The 19,307-nt window shown below is 41.3% G+C and overlaps 1 protein-coding gene across 1 annotated transcript in view; it reads right to left on the bottom strand.

Moving 5' to 3' along the window:
* Positions 1-18,746, bottom strand: part of HNRNPU (heterogeneous nuclear ribonucleoprotein U (scaffold attachment factor A)) — a 33,690-nt gene extending 14,944 nt beyond the window's left edge. The window contains exons 1-2 of the mRNA XM_014950483.1: positions 18,739-18,746; positions 45-322 (exon numbers count right to left, since the gene is read on the bottom strand). Coding sequence (XP_014805969.1) covers positions 45-322; positions 18,739-18,746 — 286 coding nt within the window. The remainder of the gene's footprint in view (positions 1-44; positions 323-18,738) is intronic.
* Between the last annotated feature and the right edge of the window lie 561 nt (positions 18,747-19,307).

Genomic DNA, 19,307 nt, shown 5'->3' with positions numbered 1-19,307 from the left:
GCCACCTTCCCGCTACCGTAACGGCCGCCCGCGCGCGCCCGTACCGTAAATACCCGCTCGAGCGCAGCGGACCCCGCTCACACGCGTTGAGGCGCCGGGCCGCTTCGCAGCGGCCTCCCCGCCGGGCCCGGTGTGAGGCGGGCGGGAAGGAGAGCGGCTCTGCCTGCCGGAACGCCGCGCTCCGCGCCCGCAGCCACCGTCCCCGCGCCGTGCAGGGCTAGGCGGCGGCAGGAAGCACCGCCGTTGCGCCCTCACCGATACACCCCCCTCGGCTAAATAATCCTCTGGGTCGGCGTGCCACCCGGGCAGGCCTCCCTCCGACCTCCCGGCGTGGAGTGAACACGAATAAAGGTCCCTGTCCGACTACACGGCCTCCCCGGCCCTGTGCCCAGCCGGCAGCCTGGCAGCTCCTTCCCTCCCCTCACGCCCGGCTCGGGCCTACCCCACACGGCTTATTTCCTGCAGGGTTAGAAACGAACATCGCTACTCAAAATAGTTAGCCTGGTACAACCTTGTTAACACAGTTACGCAAGGACAAAAGTAGAGCTAGATACCGTGGGGTTTTTTTGTTGGTTTTTTTTTTTTTTTTTTTGCATCAGCAAGAGGCACGCATAGACCCGATCTTTCACTAGACTGGGCCAGGGCTGACAAAGCCACAGGGATAACAAAGGTTTTTTTCCCCAAGTGCATTAACTCTCCACCAGATAAGAAGCACTAGTCTGGAGCTCAGCACAGAGCCGATCAGCTAACCAAAACCGCTCCGTTTTCCCCTCTTTCCCCCCTCTGCACAGCATTACTTCAGGTTCTCTCTTCAGCCACCGAGTTGCACAGTGGTTGAATTTTTCCAATTTGGTCAAAAGTTACTTGAAAACAAGCAGCAGAGCAGGCTTCACATGAACAGAAAGGCAGCACTGATCTGCTGCTCCCTTAGGGACCCTGGATAAAAAGCTAATCTTCACTTGCAGAGAAAAAAGGGGAAAAAAAAAAGGCCAGTGAAACAACTAGAATATCAGTATGAAGTTGTACAGAAGAGAACACGTGTTTGGCATGAAACGGCTTTGTGCTGGTACAGGTCGTGTGGCCTTCTGAACCAGAACAAATCACATTTACCTGCACCGAGAGAAAGGGAGGAGAGATGAAGAAGTCACCCCGTTTTAACTGCATGAGGAAAGGGCTCTTTTAAGCACATACAGACACACACTGCTCTGTCCTCTGTCAGGCTGGATCCATTTGGAAGGAAACATGACTCAGCCAGCAAGGTTAGCTCAACCCATCACTGCACAACAGCTTATTGGAACAGAGACAGGGAGTGCTCCCTCATGCCGTAAGTACAGATGAGAAAAAGGTTGTCAGAACCTTTCCCTTACTAGAAATGCAAGGTAGTAGATTGTATCTCAGTCTAGTAGGTCAGAGTCATCTCATACTACCAAACGTATTCCAAGTGCAATAGGACTGTCCTTTCAGACTACAGTATGCTGTTACCCATTATTATAAAAGTGTGAAATCCCAGTTATTTTCAGATATCAGGTGATTTAATTGTGGTAAGAACAGTGTTTCTTATAAAGCTAAGTACACAAAATACACAACTGATAGAACATGTGACCTTAATGACAGCCTCTCAGTGTAAAAAAAAAAATTTTTTTTTTTTTTTTACATGTTTAAGTTAAATACGTATTTCTTACACATTTGCCTCTGGGAAAAACTCTTTAAGATAGCTCCCCTGTCCTCTTTGAGTCCTACGTTTCAGGAGTTTTGCCTCTTCCCTATTCATACATTGAAGGGGAAAAAATAAGTTAAAAGAAATACGCTCTCCTCAATGCTGTACACTCTTAATTCAGATAGTAGATCCTTCAACTCAGCTTTTCCTAGGTCATGCAGACAGACACCAGCTACATCATAAAAATGAGCATTTGGTAATGCGAACTTCTGAAACAAGACAGTGCTAGAGGAAAGCACTTCAGTTTTAATTTGAAAGCTGCTACTTGTATGATAATCATGGTTATATGAAAAACAAAACAACATTGCGGATGACCCCAAGTACTCCTCCATTAAAATTGCCCTTTCTTTGGTCTCAAAAATATATTAATAATCTTCCTTCCCATTTAAAAGGAAAGTCACATCTACCCAATCTACCTAGACATAACAGATGCAATTCTATGCACTTTATCTGTCATATAACATTTTCCTCCTAACTGTGTTACTTTCTAACTTAAGAGCATGTTTTTTTCTCTCCAGTCTCCCTTCTCAAAAGTAATTTGGGATCCTCCCTCTGGGACTTGGCACTTCAACAGATCAGTTACTCTGGTTTCCCTCACTTTTGTTTACTCTCCTCATCCCTAATGTTCTTTTCATTACTCATCCTTAGTCCTTCCAAATCCCTGTCCTCCTCCTGTTTGCCAAGAGCAGTGACAAAGGCTTTCAGGAGGGGACTGGATAGCCCCAGGAGTCCCATCCCACCTGGGCTTTGACCCTTTCTGTTCACCTTCTGTGTTGCAGGAGGACCCTGGCACTTATCTTTTCCTAGTTCTGCTCTCTTACAGCCTTGTTTGTCCTGTTCTGGCTGCTCTTCTCATGCTTTACCCTACATCTGACCGCCACAATAGGCTCCTGGTCTCTTCTGTATGTCCTTAACCCATCTACCCTCAATTAATACTGCCTTCAGAGCTCCATATTCAACACACCATTACTTTAAAAGAGAATGTCATTCTTGAAATACTCTTGAAGTGCCTTTTATGATAGCAAGGAGCATGTGGAGCGAGTCTTTTTCTTTCTCCCTTTTCATCTCTCCTCATGAAATCCTCATTAATCATTATTAAAGCCAGACAGAAATTTCCAGGCATTTTTCAAGTGCTAATGTGTAACAAGTGAGGTTGCATGACAAAGGGTCTATTCTGATGGTTTCTTAGCCCAAAGAACCCCTTCTCTATATATCTCTGTAGATAAGCTCTATCTGGAGAGACTCTGCAAGGAGGTTGGGAGTTTGTTTCGGAGAAATACCACTACAGTTGCCCTGTGCTCCTCTCTTTCCCTGACATTCACTGCTGCTCACTATCAGAGTCAGGATGCTGAACTAGACTGATCTTGCCTTGTACTATCTATAATCTCTCCATGATAATTTAATACCAAATGAGGTCCAATTAATCTCAGAAACGAGGCGGTCATTTACCATAATAAGGCCTATTATTTGCACGGGAACTAGATCAGTTAGGCCCTAAGGATGGTTTTGGACCTAAGGATAGTTACTGCCTGATTACAAGTACAGCTAACAGCATTCAAGGGACTGAAATTCAGGTTTCTGGCACCAGTTTGGTTAGCCAGTTTCTCTTCGGTAGCATCTTCCTCTTATTACCCTTCTGCATAGCATTCCCCTTTCTGCCATAGTACCCTTTGGGCCCTCAGGTGGGTTGTCAATCAAGGGTCAGTACACAAATCCTTTTAAGATCCTAAGGCTATTTTGCTTTTTCTGTGCTGAATGAAGTACTTCAGCAATCCCACCAAGCAGAAGGAAGGGCTGCAAAGCTACACTAGGACACCACAGATCAGCCACAAACCATGTCTGTCACCATTTAAAGGGCATGTACCCAACTGAACCCATAGTGACAAGAATCCCCCTTTTCCCATTTTCAAGAAGTACTTTTCTTTGCTTAAAAAGGCTAAAACCCAAAGCCATGAGTTTCTGAGGAAGTTTCTCAATTCAGAGCACAGCTTCCAAGCCTGGCCTTGGAAAATAGGCTGCACCCTCCATCGTTAAAACCAAGATTCATTTTGTCTTTATTCAGAGTCATTCAGAAGTTTACCAACCAGACACTTATTAAGTATTACATATGAACTAGTTTATAAGAAGATATTCATTTCTGGAAATGAGACATCTGCGGTTTCTTGAAATTTTTCTTGTTATCTGTCACATATACATATTTACTAGATTAGAGCTGTGAATTTAGGAAAATTAAATAGACTAAACCCCTCTGAATAGTGGTCAGCCTGTGAAAGAGGAGGGAGCATTGTAAATCAGCTTCCAAAAAATACTGTTTTCCCACGAGAAGACAATGTGAAACAACCATTTCAAGAAAGTATCTCTCTAAGGGACTATTAAGAGAATTATAAGTAGGCTTTAAAGTTGAGTTCCAGTGTGCCTTCCTGCTCATATACAAGAGGAAACCTATGGTCAATATATGCAAATAAGCCCAATTGGTCTCAGAAGACAGCTACAAGAAGTGTGGGTGGCAGGACAATTCACAAGTGGCAACCAACAGACCAGCTACTGCCTAATGCAACTTTTCTGTTCAACCTGACTTAAAAAAACTAAACAGAAAATCCAAACAAAAACCCCAAAGAAATCCAAACAACGCTGCCCCTCCCTGCCCCCTTAATGTCCAGATGACCACCTTCCTAGGTTGTCTTTCCCTCCTGTTCTGAGGCTTTGCACCCTCTGTAACACACACACTACCATCCTGTTATCATTTTACTTTTTAAGCCTCTTCAATACTTCTTTCTCCTTCTCCTGAGATGCTTTTGTCAAAGAGGGAGGCAGCCACACACCTTCTGTGGCACCAGAGTGCTGCCAGCTCTTAGGCTATCTCCTCTGTTCCCTCTCCCCAGTTCACAAAGAATGGCTTCTACAGATTGGGAAGGCCTTGCTAAACAAACCCATGTAAACGCCCTACAATTTAAGGGAATATTGTATGCTAACAAAAGGCCCTGCTGTAGTCTAACCCCATACCATAAATCTATAATGGGCAAAGCTGAGTAAGCAAACTATTTTTGAATATTCACTAATCCATGTTAGCATGCTTTCAAGATGGCCATTTTTGTAATGAGGGCATGCCATGCAGCTGAAGCCCAGAGAATTCACAAATGCACATATCCCAGCAATAGGACGCTTACTTTTTCCTTCCTGAAGCTTACTTGTTTTAAGTTCTACAGCCTCAGGAGAACTACATGCAGACAGAAGGCAGCACCTCAAACTTCGCCCCAGCACTGCTTTTTACATAGGAAACACGTCCAGTACATTAAAAAGAGAGTTAAAAACCCAACAGCTAGATGCCAGAGAGCTTTCTCTGTCTAGGCACTGCTCTAGCAGTCCTGCAAGGCTGTTGCTACAAAATCCTGAGGTAGCTCCAGAAGACACCAAAGCATCAGAAAGTAACTCGGAAAGTTCAGAACTGCTTTTCTCCAGTCTTGGTCTCAGATCTCTTCACTCTTAGCTCTGGAAGCAGCATTCTGAAGTCTGGCTAATTTTCTGTTAGACCTCAGAATATGTCAGCACATAAAAAGAAAAGGAAAAGCCCTCCATGCAGCCAGTGAGAGAAGGAAACAGAGCCTTTTCCTTTCCATGCTCTTGCTTCCCACCACACATGTATGGGCTCGGAGAGCTACACAAAACCCAACCAGGCGCTAGCAAACCACAGCACAAGCATCACTGACAATTAACTTTAAGACAGTACACTATACCATCTTTAAATCAAGAAATACAGAAAAGCAGGCTAAAGAAATGAAGTCACAGATTTGGTTAGCTTTGTTTTTTTGGTTTTTTTTTTTTTTTTTTTAAAGAAACTGCATTTTATCCAATTAAGTTTACCTCAGCTCCCTGGAAAGAAAGCCATTTTATCATAAGTTTCTCTTTAACCCACTTCCTCAAGATGAGGAAAACCAGCATCATTTCATTAGACAGACTTAGCAGCAGCAGAAACTCTTCTGGCAAGACAATAAACTAACTGCTTCCCAAATGGCTACAGGTAATTTCCTAGAAACAGCATCCAAAAACTCGGTAAGCCCCTGCTAACTCTGAGAACAATTACTTGACAATAAGCATCAGAAGAAAAGCACTCTCACTTAACCTTGCTGTTCCACATCCATAGTCCAAGGAGACTCCCAGGAGCGCACCCTTGCCAGAAGGCAGCCAGCCCTTCCAGCAGGTATTATAAACCACAGCCAGGTATCCCATCAGGTCACGCTGCTTTAAAGGAACAGTGCCAGCAAAACCGGGGGGGTGTTAAAAGTTTTCTAGGGGCTTACTGCTGTAAGGTAGCTAATCCAAGAATTAACAAGCTCCTAAACTATCCAGCTAAAATTTTCTGCCAGCAAACAAAGCGAACCATCTTTTTAAATAACATCAGGCCAACGTGTTTTGTACAGCACCCTGAATTATCACTATTTGCAATCCAAGGCTCTCTATCCTATAGCTTTTCTTATGTCCCGGGACCCCTGTGACTCTGCTGAGTTCATCACGGGGTCAGGGCCTCAATAAGATTCTGGATTTTATGAGTTCTTTTTCATACGAAAGAAAACAGAACTGCCGGGCAGTTCCTCTATGAGATGAAGCATCTGAACTTGTTTCTGCTGCTCCCTCCTGTTCCACTTACCAGCAAAATCAGAGATCTCCAACAAGAGATCCAGAAGCAAGGTGAGCACAGCATGCCAGTCATAACAGGGAACTGTTTTAACAATCACAGTTACAAAATAATAACAAATTATCATATCCAGGACAGTATTTCTGAAATAAAATAAAAGCTGGTCACTAAGTGACAATAGTGTGCTTGTCTATCATTTACAAACTCAAGACCTTAAAACCAAAAGCATCATTAAAAAGGAATGAAAAAAAAGATGTGCGCTCCAAGCACAAATCTCACACCTTCAAAACAGAGAAGAATCAGATTGTCCACAATATCCAGAGAGTTTGGTTTTATCCCAGTATATTCCACATGGGAAAGGCTCAGATACTCTAGTTATGGATAGCACTGTGAAATTCTAGTATACTGACACACAAAAGGCAATTAGAAGTAAAAAAAGACACTACAAAACACTTCAAACAGAAGCAATTACGTGAGAAAATAATGTTATAACTGATCAGCTTTAAAGGAAATGAATGCAGATCATTCAGATGGCAAACCTTTAAATGAATGCTTAAAACCAGCTTTTTTCCTTTATCCTCTATTTCTTCTCCGAAGCTGGTCTCATCACAAAAGCCAACATTTTTTTTTAACTCCATAGTAACTAACTCTAGCAATCCCTGTCCAAGTTCTTAGGCTTGACAATGTGAGAGTTTGTACCTAATGCCATGCTTTAGCAACCAGCAATAAATCAGAAGCAAGCTTTTGGTCCACTGTTTATTTGAAGCACCCTTAGAAAATATTTCTGGTAATATTTCCTTTTGTTCCTTTGCACTTCTTATTTACTGCTTTATAGCTTTCCCTGTATTCTTCCCCCCCCTTTTGTATGTATTTCAAATGCTTTCATATACTTGAAATATTTCATCATAATGATGCAGAACTTCACTCTGCTGGAAAATTGAGATGTCTGGCTTGAACCCGACCTGCGCTGGCAGTGGATCGCAGCTTGCGGCAGCCCACGTGAAATGAGTGGAAGATCTCTGGCTGCTTCCAAGCCAACAAGGGGAGAACGCTACCCCAGATAACCCCCAAACGGAGAGCCTGGGAGGGAAGTGAACTGAACATGGGTGCTGAGTCACTTTTCACTTTCATTGCTGTGAACAGGTAACAAATCCACAGAAGCCAATTTGGATACTCAGCAGCAAAACTTGTATAAGGCTGAAAATACTCCTCCTTCGCTCATGCCTTCCTCTTCCTCCCCGCTGTGCAAGCAGTTACTGGTGTGATGGGGATCCACCATCACAGTGGAAACTTGCACTTGTGGGGCCCGGGACAGAGCACTTTGCACGACAGCTAACTGGAACCCTTCAGGAGCCAAGGGCTGGTCGCTCATCACCCACAGCTGGTAGCACCTTGGGCCCAGTCTGCTGGGAAACAAGCACCTGGAGGCCACAGATACTTCTTGAGCCAAGGTTGGAATAAAGTCTTGGCCTTACAGGGAGTCTGTGGCTTGCAGGCAGAGGGGCAGGAAGAGCAAACATGAAGCACAAGAGATGGAGCAGCCCACCCTGCGTGGGCTGGAGCAGAAGGGCTGGTGGAGCAGCGAGGAGCCTGCCTGCCTGAACAAGGGTGGGCTGTCAGCAGCCTCATGCTGGGATGCTACAGGGTGTTTCCTTGGGTGATATCCAGAATGGGTTTGAATAAGACAAAGTTTAAAAAAGCATCTAATAAATACCAGTGCTAAACACTGTGCTCTTCCAGAGTGTATTCTGGATTTTAAGCAGTTTTGTTGAAATTTGAAGTTTACTTTGCTTCTTTGGTCAAGTTTATTAAACTGATTTATTACTGCTTCTCCTGGAATCACATCAGAAATTTCGTTAATTCTAGGGAATAACAAAAATGGAGAAAATTCCTTAGAATTAAGAAAAGGAAATTTATGAGACATGGTATTTTAATTAGCAATAAAGTTGCTTGTTGCAGGGCACCAAGATCTCTTAAAATCCTAATAGCCTATATTTTAAAATAAGAGCATTTAAAACTGGATAACCATATGTTAATTTTCTCCTTTCTGCCCTTTGGGTATATTTGGAACCACATTTGTAAGGATAAAATAGAAGAATTTTCTTTCAGTACTTTTAACAATCTGATGTTTTATCTGAGTTGGAAATTGCATTTAATTTCTGCTTTTTTTTTTTTTTTTTTTTCCCAGTCTTTACTGTTGCTGCATCTGCTGAAACTGGGGGTGTAAGAGAGGGAGAAGTGTGATTTACATTGGTGGAGCTACTGCTGAAATCACTGCTGTTACTTGTGTGAGGTAAAGCTAAGCATATATATATGCCTCATGATTGGGATTGAGTATAAGTATATGCCTCAAGACTGGGATTTCTCCATTAGCCATTTAGATCTGCTGATATTTTGGATCAGCAGATTATGGATATTTTAGATCCTCCTCACTTCAATTTTTTTTTCAAAATGTAAAGATCCGTTATATATCATTCTGACAAATACAACTTTTCTGTCTGATTATCTCTATCCAGTTTTTCTTTCATGCTTTTGTTTTCTGATGCTTCTGTTTCAAGCATTTGACTGTGTTTTCTCACTTCTTTGGTTTTATTCTATTTTTAAATGCTCTCATTTAGGTTTAATTCTAATTCTTCTTCTAACACTAGTACCTCACAGATCTTTTCTCTTCCCAGTGCATATTATCTTTCTCAGTAGATAACACATATGCTCTCTCTCCGGCTTCCAGATATTAGCACTTTTACTCTTGATTTCCAAGTGACAACATAAGTGATTAATTCCATGCAATTATTTGTGATCACAAAGTTGACAAAAAAGAGCTTTTACAAGCTAAGTTTGTCTGTGAAACCTTATGATTATTATAAATTCAACTCTTATCTTCTGCAATCCACCAGGCTATTTGAAGGATTTTGGTAAGATGGACAAAAGAATTTGGTGATGGCTCTCTTAAAAGCAGAAGACATCTTCCCAGCGTTAACCATTGGGTTGCTACTAATGGCACTGGCTCCTTTATAACCAGCAACACCTTATACAGATACAAATGCCGGGCCTGGAGCTTTGAATGATCTGTGAATTTATGGAGCTTCTCTCCACCCCACTCACCCCCCTTTGTAACTCTGATATTACTGCAAATTGTCCCTACTGAGAAAAAGAGATAGGTATTTACTTCTTTCAAAGTCTCAAGTCAGAGACAGAGTCCTCTGTGTTTCTCATTCCTCAAATCTATGGGGAAGCCAATAGCTCTAGGCTGATATCTTTATGCATTCATATCTTATAGCAATGAATATAGCTTGGAAAGTGATAAAAACAGAGCTCTGAAAATCAGCTTCTTCCTTCTACTATTCAATCAAAGTAATACCACAAAGACAGATGACCTCTTTTAGTCCTTTCTGGGACTGTGTCATATTTACTGAGGAGGTCTTCATTCACTCTGGAAACTGGACTTCTGAAAATATGCTGAAAATGTTGGCTGCTAGAGTTGTTTAGGAGAACAAGAGATTCTCAGACTTCTGAAATTTTCGATCAGAAGAATCATGTGTATCTCCATGGCTACCAGATCAGTTTGTGAGCATCCTGGCAGATTTCTGGTAACCATTTTGGAAGGTTTCATAGATAAACTGCTTAATGAAAAGGCTACTGTAGCTATCCAGGCTTGCTGGTGAGACCAAGGCTGTATATATTTGACCATAGGTCAGAAGGAAGGACACGTTACTGCACCAAATTGCTGTTTGACCTTGTTAAACTTGCTGGTGTCAGGGATAGAGATCAATGAAGTGGCCCATTTAGTGTCTTGGGATCTGGTGATCATGGGCCCGTCTATGTCTCTGTGAAATCTGACTTTTAGCATGCAAATATTTCACTATGGGAAGAGGAAGAGTGGTGGTGCCACTGAAGGGAAGGGTTCAAGGATGTGCCTGCTTCCAGGAGCACCTTTGGATGTTTACAGAGGCACATAGGACACAAAAGGACAACCTTTTCAAAAGGCTCAGCACTTGGGTATGCCATCTGCCACATTCTTCCCACGCGCCTCCCTTCTTGCTATGTGCTCTACATTTTCTTATTCTTTTCTTATTCTTATTCTTTTTTCTACAATTTAACCTCAGCTTCACCTCTTTAATGCTAAATTTTAGTTCTCTCTTCAATCATGTATCTTCAACCTGTCTCGGATGCTCCGCAAGGCACCTAAGAGACAGACTACTTGCAAAGGGGATAGGGAGAGAGGTACAAATACTATCTTAAAGATATGCTCTACTATCTTAAAGATATCCTAAAATATACAACGCTAACACTTAGCTCACATGCAATACATACATGATACAGTATCACTTTTCAGGTAAGGCTTTCTGAACTTTGGGAGGTTTGTTCTTAATACTCTAAATAACTACAGATGGAAAATCACTTACATGTGTAAGTGTTTGAAAAATGGGGGTTAAAAGGCTCATCCAGGGTCACAGCTCAGTTCTGGTAACAGAGAAACAACAATTAATAATTTCACTGTCAGATTCTGTTTAGTTCTACAGTGGGTTAAGATCTTATTGTCCCAGCAGTTGTACTGCTTGAGAAGGGACAAAATGGGATGTATGATCCCTCCCTGCATCACAGTTTTGTTTATCAATTTGAAGTATTAAATATGCTCTGCTGTGTTGAACAGCAAGGGTGAGGTGAAAGCAGGTGGAAGGAGACATACTGGGGCATCCACACCTATTACTACCTGATTCTTCTGTTACAGAGGGGGAGGTAAAGTCACCAAGAGAAAACAGTATTGCCTCAAATCACTCTAGCAAGGTTTGGTCTTAAGATCTTTCAGTTTAGTCAAAAACTACCCTTCCTCTCAGGCTCTGTGTTTGGTTGAGTTAATCGAAACTGACAGTAACTATAGCTGTCAAGGTGGTGATGATGTATACAGCAACGCCAGTAAATACTGCTGTATCATGGAAACATACATAAAGATAAAAGATGTGTTTTGCCTTAGTTATATACTTCAATAAGCAATTATAAGAAAATAACTTTCTCACACTATAAGTGATACCACTTTTAGGTTTATTTTCATAGCTATCCAATTCCTGATGGTAAGTCATGGTGCCAGTGACATAGAACGGGGAAGAGGTTACCCATCTAGGGTAGGTGGCCTATTAAGCTTGTATTTCTACTTTGTAAAGTTCAGTTAGCAGTTTAAAACTTAAGCATATATTTAAAACTTAAGTATATATCACTGTCCTGTGTAATTTAGCCATAACTTCCTTAAGTGAGCAGGTAATTGATCACAGCTTTCCTAATGCTGCAAATCTTTACCTGTTGGGGTAATCTTACACACTCATCTGTGTATGATCAGTGTGTCTCATCAGCAACTGTGACTTAAGCAGTTGTCGCTCGTTACACTATACTGTGCAAGTATTTATGTGGCTATTCAGCGAATGAGACCTCATCTCATGGAGAAATATCCCATTAGTACTTCGTTGCCTATTTGTTTTTCCTAGGTCATTTTTCAGGTTGTTTGTCATTTCCCTGGTGTGGTTCATTGCACAACTTCATAAATGCTTAAGTGATACAGCTCTGAAAGTGCAACCCTTAGACAATTTAAATGTCTTTTTCAGAATATTTAATGCCTCAGAATATTTTATGCCTCTTCCTGTTAAGTCTCCTTTATTTGCATCTATCTACAGTATCTATTTGAATCAGTTTAGCATATTGCAATTTTGCCCACTCCTTAGGGCTCTGCATGTGATAACTGCTTGTCCTTCTGTCCCAAAAGGCTAATGCCCTTATCATGTCTTCCTTTGCAAACACTTACCTTTTCCTTGCAGGTACCAACCAGCCATTCCACTCCAATAGTCCAAATGATGTAACATAAGAAAGCTAAATTTGTTTGAAAATGATGGCCACTGTACTCTGTGGAAGGGACGTGACTTCTATTTCAGAGGTGAAAAAGGGATCATATGTCTAAAACCAGGCTCTCTCTTTTTTTTTTTTTTTTCCCTCCCAGCTCTGCCATCTAGTCTAATAAATGATGATGCTTCTCTCTCAAGCCCTGCCTTTGCTTCCTTGGGCTTCCACATGAACAGAGTGTGACTGGAAGCTAGTTGAGGATGGCAGGCATGTGAGCTGGGAGAAGGCAAGCCAGTGATGGACCAAAAGCCCCTTCCACCCACTGATGGAGGCCTTGTGCTGAAAGTCTCAGGCTGCTGCTTGGTGGCAGGTCTGTGTTTCCTTAGCCCCAGTCAGTTGTTCGTATGCTGTCCCTTCTGCTGCGCTGGCCCAGCTCACAACATGGCAACCACAATGACAAAAAAAAATAATTATTTTGTAGCTGAATCATTTCCTAAATGGATCCTTTCATGGCCGTGCCCTGGGGCAGGGCAGAGAAGGTGATACAAAGCAGGTGATGCCTCTGCTTGCCCTGGCACAGGGCACTGAAAACCTCACCAATTCAAAGTATTTTGCATCTCTCTTAATTTGAGTTACTGTGTCCAAATGGCTCAGTAGACAAACGCTTCTTATTACTAAGTTTATGATATATCTAAATAGTTACACTGGCAAAATTTACAAGTGGAGGAGCAGTTTTGATGGCTTATTTTTCCTGTTCCCTAGAATGAAGAATATAGCAAAATGACAACTGTTCTTGGTAGAATTGGCTGAACTGCAGCTTTTGACAGTGTAACAGTCTATTGTGGTATGAATATTTTACATTCATAGCCAACATGCACAGTCTCTGAGCACAGATTAGATTTTTATTAATACAGTTATCTATCTTCTGGCCACAGTGCATCAAAGTCCCCTATCCCTCACAAGGGAATCAAACAGGAGTTCAATTTCTTTCTTATTCTAAAGGTAGAGGAAATATTCCTAGGACGTGTCTCAGCCCTGTTCCTTTTTCCCCCTCTCTTAAAGTAACAAAGTATATTTTTATTTCAAAGCAACTTTCATTTTACAATAGTAAGTCTATATAGGAAACTTGACAAAACATACTTTATACAGTATCTCAAGTTAGATCAGAGGTAACATTATTTAAATATGGAAATTAATTAATCTCTGCGAAAGTTAAAGCTTATATTTAAGTAATAAGAAAATGTCATGAACCTGGAAAAACAAGCTGGCCATGCAGTTAGCCATTTGAATAAAAACACACTGAGATGAATGAGAATTGAGGTGATGCTTATGCTATAACATTAATCTTAATCCTGTGCCATTTATGTCAGTGGAGATGAATAAATTGTGAATCAAATTAAAATCAAATTTATAGTCCTGCAGACCTTAACCTTATTCCCACTGCAGTTCTGAAGTTAACATGAGCAGGTAGTGGGGTCAGACTTATAAAGTGAAATCCTGAACACATTAAGTTAATGGGACTTGCTATAGAATATTATTTTCTCCCTTACTCTCCTACTGTAGATTTAAAAGGATAATGCTACATAAATTCTCCAAATATTATCTTCACAAACAGATGGTCTAGAATTTATTTTAATAAATGAAAACTTGCATGCTGAAGAAAAAAAGAAAAATCTTAAGTGCTTAAATTGGTGGAGTTTCTTATACCCAGGTTCATTTTGATTTTGATTACTGCTAACCTGGTGAGTACAGCAACATCTTCATGCCCAAAAAATCTTGATAGAGAATCTAAAAGGGAGTAGTTCTGTTACTCATGCACTGGAAAGATTTTCCTGAGTTTTAAAATGTACTGTATCATGCCTCATGTAAACTGATTAAATGCCATATATGATCATTCAGATGTGTAACCTTAGTTCCTCCTCTCATCCCAAAGCTAACTGCTCCTGTGTCATGGCTGACAGCTTTGTAAATCACACCCTTAAACTGCATGTTATCATATAACAAACAACGAAATAAGAGCTTTTTTTCAAAGGCTAGCTTCACAATACTGGTAACATAAACACAATTCCAGTGTTCAACATTCCCATTCAATTGTGATTGTCCAAATGTCAGTCAGAAACCTATGATTTTGTCTTTTTCTCATATATCTCTATTTTTACACCGCTTCTAGATCATTATACTATTAGAAAGCCTTCCTTAAATATTAAACAAGGATCCAAAAGTCTTTCAATTTTTAGGAACACCAAAATGAGCCTTCTGGGTCCTATCAAAGGTCCATCTCTTTGAGTAGCTTTTCTTCTACTGAGGCCTACAGCAGCTACTCAGTGGAGAACCAGGCAAATGGATATCTTGAATACTCTCTCTCTCAGCCTCCTACAAATGGTCTGTGATTCCAGGACTCCCTGATCTAGAGGCATTAAGGACTATTTCCGTGTATTCAGTACCACTCATAGGTTTTTCTTTTCTTCCTAAGTACATAAATTCAGTGATTTGATAGTATGTTACCTCGGGAATATTTGGCATGGTATTGAAACATTTGCAAAGGACTTTTTAAAAAAAAACAGAGAAGGTAAGAATGGAGTTTGCATTCCTGTTGCCAACACCACTGCTTTTGTCTCTTGCAAGAGCAGTTCCATCGACCATGTCTTGTTGCTCCAGAAGTCCCTCTTTCCTGAATTTCAGGCTGCTGGCTCACACCTTCTAGGCTCCAGAGGAACGCAGGTGTCTTGGATGTGAAAACCAAGGTCTTCATTCAAGTAAGCAGGCTTTCTTTACCAGTATGGGGCCCCTCAACTTGGCTTGGTGTTCAGTGGCGAGCCCCTGCTGCCTGTAGAGCACGGGGAGAAGTATTCATGGCAACCCGTGTTGCTAGGCAGATGGATGATTGTGTTTTGTTCTTGCCACCGTGTTCTCGGGGATCCTGGCTTCATTTCTAGATATAATTAATGGTAATAAAGTCTGAGGGTTAAAATATGTGGATCTCTAGGGCCATTTCTGTGCCTGGGTGGGATGGGGAACAGCATCCTAGCACTTACATATAAGAGCGAGAGCTTTTTTCTGCTGCAGCTCTTCAGGCATAGTCCCAGAGGCAGAGCACTGCCAGTAACTCCTTGACATTGAGGAATACTGCTGAGGAAAAGAAATGCTTCCTTTTTCATAGAAACTCATTTTTAATGGATGTTCAGTCACTTTTCCTCAAATGCAGATTTGTTGGAGCTGGACAGGAGCAGCTAGAGATCCATAGGATAGTAGCTGTATATGAGCAACAAGAGATACTTGCCAGGACAGCTCCAAAGCCATCCCGTGAATCGAGAAGGATTTGAGATGCTGCCCTTATAATCAGCCTTCAAACCTATTTTTTCCTCTTCCTTCCTTCCTTCCTTCCGAGTTTTACTTACAGACTCAGCCAGCCACTGAGCCTTCTCCCTCTAAAAGAGTATCTCACCCTTCCTGCCTTCCTCCCTATTTCTCCCTCACTTCTAATTGCACGGTCCAACTTCCTGGCTCTGCTGATTCAGATGCTTGTCAGATCCTGTACCAAATTTTTTAATGTGGTAGAAAACTATTCATTTTTTGATGGTTTGTTTTTTTACTACTTCAGTGACTCATATTTGCTCTTGATGAATGGCAGAGCCAGACAAGGTAGAAGGAGGATGTGCAGCCAGCAGTAGAGAAGCAAGGACAAGGCTGAAGAAAGAGCTGGATCCTCCCCTTTCAGCATTGGTGGGCTCCACCTGTCTCAAAGAAACATACCCTGACATTTAATTTAAGAGATCAGATTTTGGGTTTCTAGATTTACTACCTGTATGAAAAATAAAGGAACTGTCTTGCCAATTTATGTGCTTTCTTCTGTTCTGTAGGTCAGAGCAGGAAGACTTATTTTTCAAAAAGAAAACAAAATGATGACAGATAAGGTTAATATGAAAATACCAGCAGCCTGAAAGAGGTCAATGGTAAAGCAAGTAATGGTGGCCATGCCTATTTGTCTGTCTCTACCCATTTTATCAGGCTTCCCTACATCTGGTCCAAGCATAGGATCAAAGCCTGCAGTAACAAAGAGAACAAGCCAGAAGAGAAGCTGTCTTCCCTCCCACACATCAAGGAATGAGGTAGCTGCTCTCAGTGCAATTTACACCAAATCTGAAGGAAAAGATAAAGCATAGGCAAGGAATGATGGAGTCGTCTTCTCATTTTTACCTGGTTGCTGTGTATCATTTGGGTGAACAGATAATGTTTAGATAATACTCTGTTTTGAAGAAGCTGTTTCTGAGTCACTCAGATCAGCTGCTGATCCCAGAAGAAGAGTGAAATGAAGATGCCAAATGCACTTGGGTCATTCACGTTATATTTGTGAAAAAGGGTACTGCGACATGGAAACACCTCCCGAGTGGTAGGGCTGCACCCGTTTAGCTACAGAGGAGCTGTTGGCAGACTCCCGTCATGGAATCGTAGCTATTCATTTACTTTCTCTGTGAAGGGCAAATGAATTAGCTTCTTTGTGCCCTCCCAAAGCCCCATGGAGGGAATTCTATAGTAAAGGTCTTCAGCAAGTGTTCAGGGTAAAGATGCGTCCAAACGCTGCAACCCCAAAGCCATGGGGGAACACTGCTTTGTAGGACTTTGTTATACCTCCTTGAACTGCTTTATCTTTAACATCACATCTCCCATCTCAGAGCTGTTTTTTATTGCTGAACAAAATTTCTGAACATGTGCATGGAAAATATACAGAATGTGTGATAGGACCCTGATAGCTGAGAGGAACGTATGTGATGAAATCGGGTGCAGAGGCCAGGGTACCTTACGTCTATTAGACTTCAGTGGATTCAGGCTTTGTATCAACAAGTCTGGTTTCTTCCATATTTCCCTGAGATATTTTCTGACATTTTTAAAATGAAAAATTACAAGTTTAAAAGGGTATGTTCTCTTCAGATGAGCTCTTTAAAGATCTTGCATGCAGCAGCTGATATTTCAAGCTGTTGAATTAGTAGTTCTGGGTTTCCTTTTGTACTTGTCTGTGCCAAAATGCGATTAGTTGTTTCAGCCCACTCATAGCCTTGGTTTGAGATGTCTGTGCATTAAGTTAGAAGGGAAACAGTCGTGGTTCAGGTCCAATATTTGATCTGCATTATAATTGTTAACATTTCTTTCCTACATAGATTTTTCAAGATACATTGCCAGGAAATTTTAAAGCAGTGAGTTCTCGTTTTCAAGTGCCTTCTCATTCCATATCTTGTTTTGATCCTGGAGACAGGCAAGACACCAAATCCTTGTGTGTCAGGAATTGGGGAAAAAAGGGGAAACAGGTGCTGACACTTGGCTGCAAACTATTGAAAGCAAAAGGAAACTCCAGGCTGGAGCAGATGATGCAAATGAAGCACTTTGATTTACAGTAATTGTCCTGAGTGGAACCTCAACAACACGGGCAGGACAGTGTAAAACACTGTTTGCTGAAATCGATACCAGCCGTAAGTCACAAAAGATTCTGCAAGTAGGCTAAAGGTAGCAAACTGAACAAGTACGAACATCCAGGATTTTACCCATATTTTTATATACTCAGAATAATGCTCTCCCCGAGGAGCTATGGTAGCAGCTTGTGAGGGCCAGGGTCAGCTGCTACAATGGGCCTTGGACATTGTGGCATACGCAGCCTGTCATAGCTGTTGCGTACTTCATGATTTCCCTGTTCTTGATTGGCTTTTACGCACTGCCTTCATTGCCATCCCTCTTGGAGGAAACAAAGACAAGTGTGTGCCAGGAGAGAGTGGTGAGGAAAGCCCTGTTGAAATTGCTGGGAAGATGTTAAAGGTAGCAGCCTCAGTGGAGTTACTGTCCTGTCATGTCACATTTGCAGCGACTCACTTCAATTCACAGGATACTGTAAAATTCACACAATAGGCAATATTTGTATCTATTTTAAAGCTGAATGTTGTTCATATTTTGGGAATGGATTTGGCATGAATATCCAAATGACTAGAACAGGATTTTTTTAAGTTTTTATTCGGAAGCTGGTGTAAGCACTCTGAATTGGCGTAGCATTTGTAGAAGAGCTATAAATGTCCTATGATGAATCAGGTGATCTGGAAAATGATGTAAGAAACCTAATGCTGGGCATAATGTTCAAGAACATAAAATTCCACTTTTGGGGTAGGAGATGGAAGAGATAAGAAAGCTCTGTCCTTGCCAAAACAATGTATTTTGCGCTTCATGTGATCCAACCCTATAGATCTACACCAGGAAAGCCAATGGTTTTGTGTGTGGAGGCCCTAAGGGAATAAGAAATGGCACCCCTGTAAGACTGAAAGATAAGGGCCTTTCCTGCTGCTGCTGCTGCATCCTCTAACTTCATCTGCCATGCTGGTCTCACCAAAGCTTCTCTTATCAATTTGAGTGCTACTCCTGCAGTCAAACATGTTATTTGAAATATTTAGTTACTTGAATAAATGGCTCAAATCTGTAGATAACACCTCAGAGGAATCAGCTTTGTTAGAGAGCATCATCAGCTGTTTTCCCAACAGAGTAAAGATGTATGTATTCTCTTGGGCATCTATTATACCCTCTTTACTCAGCCATGTTCGATGAAAATGCAGAAATAAGTGTCTGAAAGGCAAACAGCAAACGTTAAAATGTTATTAAAAAAAGTGATTCTTTTAAAGCAAAGCAGCCCTATTTGCATTCAATGTGTTTTTTTTAAATTTTAGGCCTCCATGAATAGAGCCCATTGTAACTTTGAGAGGTGGGAATGAGCCTGTGAGGAGTCATCCACAGGGGCTTTGCAAAAATTTAACATCTGACAAACAAGCACCTGCTATAGCGAGGACAAGGTTTTAGTTCTAGGAATTTCATAAATATTTATTTTCTATGAATACATGGTTGCATCTTGCCGGAATATTAATATTTATATTTTCTCTACTTTCACAGTTGTTTTAGAGTCAGAAGAACCAGGCATCTCAAGCGTGTCTGCTAAAACACATGGCTAAATTTAAACTGCACCGTTTAATATCGCTAAGAAAGAATATTTTAGCTCTTTCAGCGCGATGGCATTTAGAATAAAATGTTCTTTCACTTTCTAAAGCTCAGATACATGGAAATCTCTGCAATTGCTGGAAAAACTCTATTTTTAAGAGAAATGGA

This window comes from Calidris pugnax, unplaced genomic scaffold, assembly GCF_001431845.1.
Source record: "Calidris pugnax isolate Ruff unplaced genomic scaffold, ASM143184v1 scaffold24, whole genome shotgun sequence".
Classification (NCBI taxonomy): domain Eukaryota; kingdom Metazoa; phylum Chordata; class Aves; order Charadriiformes; family Scolopacidae; genus Calidris; species Calidris pugnax.
This window is presented reverse-complemented; position numbering and strand designations above follow the sequence as displayed.